Source organism: Euprymna scolopes, chromosome 21, assembly GCF_053919585.1.
Source record: "Euprymna scolopes isolate OS-2025 chromosome 21, ASM5391958v1, whole genome shotgun sequence".
NCBI classification, from domain to species: domain Eukaryota; kingdom Metazoa; phylum Mollusca; class Cephalopoda; order Sepiida; family Sepiolidae; genus Euprymna; species Euprymna scolopes.
Window position 1 is genome coordinate 31,992,354 of NC_136502.1, and position 10,142 is coordinate 32,002,495.

At 33.0% G+C, this 10,142-nt stretch overlaps 1 protein-coding gene across 1 annotated transcript in view; it reads right to left on the bottom strand.

Annotated features, from left to right (window-relative positions):
* LOC145242093 (uncharacterized) overlaps positions 1-9,101 on the bottom strand; it is a 212,572-nt gene extending 203,471 nt beyond the window's left edge. The window contains exon 1 of the mRNA XM_080105010.1: positions 7,604-9,101. Within this exon, the coding sequence (XP_079961136.1) occupies positions 7,604-8,106 (503 nt within the window). The 5' untranslated portion in view covers positions 8,107-9,101. The remainder of the gene's footprint in view (positions 1-7,603) is intronic.
* Positions 9,102-10,142: the final 1,041 nt, after the last annotated feature.

Genomic DNA, 10,142 nt, shown 5'->3' on the forward strand with positions numbered 1-10,142 from the left:
TATATAATATCATCCGAAACTAATAAGAAACATTTCAATTAAAAAAAAAACAAAAAAACAATGAACGATTGTTCTAATAAATAAAATATTTGCATCTTCACGTGTGCCGGAATAGTTTTTCTGTTTATCAAAAAACTTAAAACTGACGTTGCCCGGGATTTAAAGAGATGGTAGACATCGAAATCCTATAGGATAAGGAGTTATAATATTTCAAATGTATTCTTTGTTTTACATAGAATAATAAAAATCTTTTGATTTGGAATTCAAACATTTCACGTCATAATTTTTAAAATCCATCGAATGACTAAAAATTTGATTTATGTGCTCTATCTTGTATATCGAGCAATTTTTATTTAGGTGCGATAGTACTTATAGAATATTACTGTCAGTAATATCTTGTAAGACTTATAATCAGAGGTTTCCATACCAGTTGATTGTTAGATAATTTTATTCTGAAGAATATATATATATATATATATATATATATATATATATATATATATATATCTCCAGTAAATTTACGGTAGGTTTTTATTACTTTTTTATTTATTGTATTTCTATTTTTTCTGGTTTGTTTGTTTTGAAATTCGTCTGAGTTTGTTACTCTGCTCGGCTTACTCCGTTTTATGCTAGTCGAGCCCGAACCATAATTAACGAAAAATCCAGAGGATCCAGGTCAGAATATGCAGAGAATAAAAAAAAATAAATAAATAATATATATATATATATATATATATATATATATATATATATATATATATATATATATATATATATATATATATAGGGTGTTCATTGTAAAGCTTGGTCGATAAAAAGGATGCTTTTTCATTATTGTAGCGAAATCGCCCAGCTGAAAAGTTGATATTTAATTTTAAAAAACTCGATAACTACTCACTTTTTTTGTCAATTTCAACAATAAGCAACATTATCTACCTAATCGAAGTAGGAGAAATCGCTCACATTCCAATCAATTCGATTAGTTACATGCTCTACTTGGGGATCACCACGGTGCACCCGGAAGAAGCTTCATATGCCTCCCCGCATTGACATAATTCACAATACATTGTAGTTTACATTGCACTGTAGAGAACGTACTGTTGATTTTATAAAATTATTTTGATATTTAATAGCTTAAATTACAGTTTAACTTGCAAGAGTCAAGTATCATGGTTCTCTTATGCTCTAAACACAATCATTCATTTCAAACCCGCTCCTGTCATATGAAAGAACCTACTGTTGTTATTATATGCCGAGCCTTTCTGCTTGTGCAGTAAAAAAAAAATAAAAATAAATTAAAAAAAAAAAACTTGTCAAATGCACTTGTGATGTTAGGCAGTATAAGGCGCTAAATTTAATAAAAATGATAGCCTCCAACTCGAATGTAAAATACTTATTGTTAAGCCGTCCCCATAAATAATCAAATTCCACCTAATTTGCACTATTAATGATTACTACACTTCCGCCTTACAATCATTAACATTTATCCTCGAGTGGCTTTCAAGCCTTGATAAGTGGTGACGCCGAAGTAAAGAAAATCGTTCGTTTCATCTTTTATTTTGTTTATTCCATTATCGATACTTCCCAAAGATATTCAGATACAAAACCTATCTAAGAACACTGCCAGCCACATGTATGACATGTATATGAAATTTCCAAAAATCGGCCCGGCCGTTTTCGAGTCCATAGGAACTCACAGACACAAAGAAAAATGTCATTTTATATAATAGTAGAGATAGAGAGTGCATATATATATATATATATATACATGTATATACATATATATGTATATAAATAAAACAAATATATTAACACTTAATAGAGCATCACTTTTAAGAGAAAATGTATTTAATCATTTCACATTTTGAAATTCTTTGTTTATGGAACGATTCCAATATTTTTCCCGATTCCGATACAATTACCGATTCTGTGGTAAATTCCCGATCCCGATACAATTACCGATTCCGATTCTTTATAAATCTCTAATTATTTAACTATAAGTTTTTTATTTTCCTCGATTTTCGTAAAAAGACATGTTAAATATGCAGATATTTTCCTAAACGTCAAAATTACACTTGTGGAGGATGATCTATTGATTTTAGCTTTACTGGTATTTTAAAATCAATGAATATTTACTAATTTATCAATATTACCAGCAATGGAAGATGTTACTTTAAACAAAATAAAATAATAAAAGACAATTAACAGAATCGTTTTGGCATCGAAAAATAGGCACCAACTTTTTTCGATTCTGGTACGGATTCCGATGCACCCAAATGTTCCGATTTTTACGATTCCCGAATCCGATTAATCGTTTCAATATATATATATATATATATATATATATATATCTGTAGAAATATATTTTCTTCTAATATATATATCAATCATTATTTAAGAAGCTCAATGTAATTACAGAGCAATATAGAGAATAAATGACAAAAAGTTATAGTCTAAAATTCATGATGTTGACCATCTTATAGTTTATTCCTTTAATTCAGTTTACTTATACAATTCTTGACGGTATCTATTTCGTCAAGAATTGCATAAATCAACTGAATTAAAGGAATAAACTATAAGATGGGCAACATCATGGATTTTGGAATATAACTTTTTGTCATTTATTCTCTATATTGCTCTCTCTCTCTCTCTCTCTCTATATATATATATATATATATATATATATATATATATAATTATTGTATTGATGTAGTTTCTTGGCTGTAAATCCAAAGAAACTTCCGTGTTCATCAAAAAATGCTCAATGACAAACAGACATGTATTATAGTATAAATCCCTTTATTTATATAAACCATTATGGCTACATATGTGCATACATGCATCAGTAGCATTTTATTAGATATGCCACGTCATCAAGCAGAATCATTACAATGAAACACGGTTTGAAACAGTAATACACTTCAGACAAAATATTTTTCTTTTTTAAAGAAGAAAATACAATCGAATTTAAACAAAAATGAAAATGCTACACAATGATTAAAGTTAAATCCTCTAGATTAAAATATGTACATATATATTTAAGTTAAGAATTTATTGATTGAAACAAGGAATATATAGAGAAAAATTATGTTTATTTCCTTAATACATGGATTTTCAATAATGGCTCATATCATCAGAGGAAATGAAATACAATTAGCAAAATGTTCAGCTATGAATAAACAAGTATTTTGCTTTGCAACACATATATTGAAAATGTTATTTGAATTGTCAATTAGAATCATAAAAGAAAGGAGTTCATACAACTAGAGCAGTCCATTATCAGAATGAGTTTAATAGTGTCCAGGATATTACTGCCAGGTTGGATGAGTGGTGATCCACCCTGAAAGTAATACCTCAATGTAATATCTGATAGGATAATTTACTTGATCTCTAATCTGTCATTTATCTTTATATATATATATATATATATATATATATATATATATATATATATATATATATATATATATATATACTAGCAAAAGTACCCGTCGTTGAGTGGGTTCAAAAACAGCGTACAGAAAATGGACTCTGATATATGAAACTATGATAGGTTATAAAAAGGAAGGGTTGTAAGGAGATAGCTTCGAATTTGGGGGTATCAAAACCAAAGCAAAATATGATGAATGTAAAAATAAAATAGATAAACCCCATAATTTAATATACCATACCTGTTCACACTGAAACACTTATCACAATATTCTGTTGAACTATATAAAAAACCTTGTAAAACTTTGTCACATATTTCCATTCTATGGAAGTCAGGCGCGAGCGAACACCCCATAATTTTATTATACCATATTTATTCAAACTGAAACATAATTATCAAAGTATACTTACGCAGATAGATATGAAAAGTCTTTATTAAAGTTTGTGCCTATTTCCATTCTCTGGAGGCCAGGCGCGAACACAGACCCCACAATTTTAGTATACTATCCCTATTTAAGTTAAAACATACTTATGAAAGTATTCTTATGTACATCTATATCAAAAAAACTTGTAAACGTTTTTTTTTTAATTTTAAATTTTTTATTTCCATACTTTGTGAACCAGGCGCGAACGAAGACCCCACAATTTTAATGAACCACTGTTCTGCCAGATCAAACATACCCATTCCTGTGCCTCGATACATCTTCTATCATTATATGTAATCAGTTTTTTAAAATAGTCAATCATATAGGAGCCTATTCGTGACCAGACACACACACATTCAGCTTTATATATATATATATATATATATATATATATATTAAAAATAATAAATAAATAAATAAAAAATACGTCCAAATGAATAATGGGCAACTTTCTAAGAAAAACACCGGATCCCCGAGGCAGAGTCGTTAACCTTAATATCGTGTAAAAAATCAACAACAAACTATATATATATATATATATATATATATATATATATATATATATATATATGTGTGTGTGTGTGTGTGTGTGTGTGTGTGTAATACTTAGATACTATATATAAATATATACGGCAATCTCATCATTACAAGGGGTGCTAACTCCTGAACAGGACCTTTCCTGAACAGATATTACATGAGTTCGGCAGAAAGGAGAATTTAAGGACGACATGAAAACATGGCTGACTAAGAAAAAAAAGGGTGGTATTATTTCGAAGATTCACTTCTTCTAAATTCAACTCACAGTTAATGGTGGAGCCGATTTTAGCCAATTTCATTCACAGATAATATATGGATTCATAACATTTTTTCCAAATGTAATAAGTTGTTCCTAACAGAATTCGTTAGCGGCATGTATGGCCACTATCCGCGACTTTTGATTATAGATATATACTATATGAAATAAATTTGTTGGTATTAGAATAGAAACAAATCAAAACAGTAGACCTTGTACATGTAACCAGCTTAATCTATATATCTATAAAAGTGAAAGGGTCTGTGTGTCTGTGAGTGTGTGTCTGTGTACCAAATAACTCTATCAATTTTCGGGCTAGATACTCGAGATTTGAAATAAGGTGTATTGACATTTGGGGCAATCTTTTTAATCGGTTTTCGGCCAGAAATTTGGCTGACAAGAGGTCAAAGTTCGACGATTTGACCGTTGAAAACTCTACCAAACTCCTCCGCCAATTTTGGGTCTAAACATTTGAAATTTTAAATGTAGGTTACTTGGACATGGATCAAACTTTATAATTTGATTTAAGCCCCCCCCCCAAAAAAAAACGTGTTAAGAGGTCAAAATTAGGGTCAAAGTTTAAATAAATTGATCTCTGCGGTCTCTATGAAATTACTCACACAAATTTTGGTCTAAATATTTTAAATGATAGATAAAGTGTATTCACACGTAGGGCAAGTTATGAACAGTACGTAAGGCCCGAGGAAAGCCGGGCTGAACTGCTAGTTTTAATAAGTAAATAAATAAATGATTAGAATATATATATATATATATATATATATATATATATATATATATATATATATATATTAGGTGTTAGAGCAAAAATAATGTTGTTTTTTATCAGATATACCAACCAATCAAATATCTGAGCGGTTAACGACACAGACTGACAACCTGTTCGAATTTATTTCGTTCCCAAGAAATACTTTCTGTTAGGAATGCTGGCAACCTTTACGTGGTTTCTTCCGTAAATACTTAATGTCTTTCACGAAAAAAAAACAAAAAAACAAATCCAACAAGGAAAATGTCGAGGATTATGACCACTCCAGCATATATATGTGTTTGTGTCTATGTGTGTAAAGAGAGAGAGAGAGAGAGAGAGAGAGAGAGAGAGAGAGAGAGAGAGAGAGAGAGAGAGAGAGATTTATATTATCCCTATACACGTGTTTTCTTTGTTTTGAAGTCTCATCACTCTGGCTTGACACGTGTAACGTATCGAATCCAAAACACGCATGCATAAGGAAAATGTAAAGGCATAACTATTTGTTCCGTCGGAAATAATTAAAAAAAAAAACACATGTTACAGTACTTCATAACAAATAAATTAAGGAAAAAATGGCATTTTTTATATCACAATAAAATATGTTTATTCTTCGTTAAACAATGAAGCATTGATATCATAAATATTAAGACAATTAGCTTCATCTCAATTTTTATAATTTCTAAACATCTCAATCCTCACTTTTTGCATAATACTTTCCCTTGATGCGGTATATCAAATTCTCTCCCTCAGAGTTACTCATGAATATATATATATATATATATATATATATATATATGTTTTATTTTTTATTACCGTTTTATCTGTTTAGTTACACATGTTTCGGTTACCAAATCGTATAACGAGATCCAGTAACCTCGTCAAACTTTACAGAAATGGTTATTTATTATTAATGGTAATAACCATTTCTGTAAAGTCTGACGAGGTTCGTGGATTTCTAATACGATTCGGTAACCGAAACATCTGTAACTAAACAGAAACGCACATTTGCTCTATAATAGTATTGAGAAATTTCTTCAGGTTTTTACTAATTACTATTTTTGCTATATATATATATATATCGCAACTATTAGAAGCTCCGACTGTCGTTTGGGCGACCGGGTTTCGATCCTGGATTGAGGTAGTTGCTTGTCTAACCGCACTGATGAGCTGTGAAACAACGAAACAGTACTGTGTGTGGATGACACACATACACACACACACACACACATATATATATATATATATATATATATATATATATATATATATATATATAGTAAGTATAGTTATTGCGATCGAGCACTTTATTTGATTTCTTTTTATCGCCTCCTGACACACTATATATTATGTGTGTGTGTGTGTGTGTGTACTTAAATGATATTCTTGTAAATATTCGAAAAGTAATGTTATTCTAGTTATAGCAGGGTAGACACTAATATAATCGTACAATACAAAAAATACTTTATTTGTCTGATGCTCAATGATATTCAGAATAAATAAATAAATATAAATATATATATATATATATATATATATATATATATATATATATATATATATATATAACACATGCATATACATACATTTCTAGTAATAAACATTAAGTTAAGAAAACATAGACATAGGAATTAAGGTATATGCTACCGCGTTTTATTCCCATAGGAAATCATCGGGCTAAAAGCATGTAATCTTATGTTCTTATATATACATGTGGTGTATAGTATAGCTATATTACCATACATAATCATTTCCACAGACAAACAACGCCGCAGCTCACAAAGGTCAAGACGTTGTCTGTCTGTGGAAATAATTATATATTCTCTCACATTCTGAAGATTATATATATATATATATATATATATATATGTGTGTGTGTGTGTGTGTGTGTGCGTGTGTGTGTGTGTATGCTGTAACGGAGGCACAGAATAGTGTCTGGTTGTGTGTATATTAATTTGCTAAAAGAAAGCTATTGCTTGAAGCTAGATTTTATTAATCTGTAATAAGCACAAACTAATGCTAGTTAAAAATAAATAGATTTATATAAGTTATTAAACCAAACGTTTGAGTTTTAAGTTTCTTCTTCCGGGTAACACAGTGGTTTTTCGTAAGTTAATATAAGTAAATAACGCGTGCATACATGTGTTAATGTTGTTTGAAGTGATTGTTTTTGTTTTGCAAAACAGGCCTTACCAGATGCTGTGTGAATCCTCCTGCCCTCGAAGTTGGGCAATATATGGTAAGTCCTCCTCCAGTTCGCTTGTGCCGGTGCAGAGGCAGTCGAAAAAATTGACCTTTTCCGCGGGGACACTACCCCCGCCACAACTACATCCCTTAAACCCGACACTATTACTACTACTAATACTACTAGTACGTTTGTTGTAACACCTGCAATATTTAACCCCTCCAGAACGACTACCCCCGAAGCACCCGCCCGCGGCAGACCCGGCACCTCCCCGACCCCCGTAGCTGAGACTGAGACTGCTGCTCCGACTGAAGCTGCCGGTAGTAGTGCCAGTGCTGCTGCTGTGGTTCCGAGTGTTGTCACCTGCGTGGGTCACGTGCAGGATTATGTCACCTGCGGTTCGATCGTCAACAACGCAACAGGCACCCTTGGATGCGAACGGTAGTGGAAGCGTCAGGGGGATGGAATTGGCGGTCGGGGTAGAAGTCGAGGCGACTGCCGGAGCGGGCATGTTGGAGAGTTTTGCGCTCGTGGGTCCGCGTCCCGCTGGACGTGGACCCGTCTCTGTCACGTGCGTCTCGCACTGCGGCGGGAGCTCCGACACGTTCTTCTCACCGTCGTCGTCGTCGCTGTCGAGTAGCCCATTGCTCGAGGGAGCTCCCACTACGTCGGCTTCAGTCACTTTGGTAGCCAGAATGTCCAATGTAACGTCTGGGTCTTTAGTGACGTTTTCAACGAAAGGGGCCCGGTCGTTGAACGTCGAGGCTTGATTGGACGCTATGACTGCAGTACTTGTAATATTATCGGTATTAGTAGTAGTAGTAGTAGTAGAGGGATATAATAATTGGATAAGGAATTGGATCTCAGGTCGTCCTTATATTCGTCGTGGTCCTCCTCGTTAGGTACTCAATAACGAAAAATGTCTGATCTGCCGCCGCGCCATCTTTTTTTTGTTTCCATGTTGTTATAAAAATAAACCGCGACGGCCCGACTGTCACATTGAACCTGTTATTACAACAACACCATTACTTGGGGGGTTATGAATTGCAATAATGACTTTAGAACTCTTCTCGCTTTAAAAATAATATTTTATTCCATCAACACGCCGTGTACTGCCACTAGTACGAGCAAAACGGTACCACTATTGAGACTACCAATTTTTATTTTGATTATGTTTTTTTTTTCTTTCTTTCTTTGTTGTTTCTACTCGTGTATGGTTCCGGTTCAAAACGACTACAAGAGTCACCGATAAGGTTGTGGCAGGTGAACACGATCAGCGTATGGGACCGTTACGTATGGGTTTGTTTACTGAGTTCGCTGGTCACGAGGTATCCCGTTTTTTAGTAGCGTTTTAGATTGTAAGAGCCTGTTACGGGGAGTATGACTGAAGCGGACGAAATAAAGATATCTATACAGTTTTTTTTCCTCTTATTTTTTTTTTCTGCAAGTTTTGCCGAGTCTTGATGCGAAACTAAGAAGATGCGATCCGCTAGCAGAAGTGGTAATAGCTGTCGATTGAGTAAAGTCCTGGTGCGGTTGCTGGTACCTTTCGAGCGCTATTATTTCAGTCATTCGACGAGACTGGCATCTTCTTTCTTTTTCTGTTCCTACGTCATCGATCGTAGTGGAGTCTTCTTGTTACTTCGATCCAGCCATCTATCCATCTATTCACCCATCCATCCACCCCTCCATCTATCTATCAATCTTTAACTGATTATATCTACCTAACTTCTGTGTTTATTTTAAACTGATTAGCGTATGTATGTTTCTACTTATATATCCCGATCGTGTGTCGAGCTGTCTAGTAAGCGAATAAACGATTAACGCTTAGTTAAGGCATATACAATGCCTCATGAGCGGATTGAGCTAATGTCAACATAAATCTAGTATTACAAATTCTCTTACTCTTGTTATTTCCATAAGCATAAACACACACACACACACACACACACATATATATATACATGTGTGTGTGTGTGTGTGTGTGTGTGTGTGTGTGTGTGTGTGTGAGATAAATCTTACTAGCGATGTAAGTAAAAAAAAAAAAAAAAAGTCCCATTTGTTGTTGAAATGACCGAACTCGGAATATTAGTGTGAAACACGCGTCAAGTCTAACGTCTAGCCAAACTGAAGAATTGTGATAAGGTAAAACAGATGTTTTGGATGATTGATTGAGAGAGAGAGAGAGAGAGAGAGAGAGAGAGAGAGAGAAACAGATAGACAGACAGACAGACAGACAGATACTACGAAAAATTAAAATGGAATCTACAAAATATATATTCATCAAGCGTTTGTCTTTATTAGAGACATCTTAAAATGATAGATTCAAAAGAAATAAGATTAAAGTAAAATATTTGAAACTAGTGGGAATGGGGCGCCCGGCGTTGCCCGCTCATACAATACGCTTAAATATATTTTAATTCATTTAAGTTTCCCTAAGGAATATCATGTATATATAGTACTGATTTCAAAAGGTAAAAAAAAAAAAAAAAAAAAAAAAAAAAAAAAGACTTGGGTCCCATCAGGTAGAATCGAAACCAAAACATT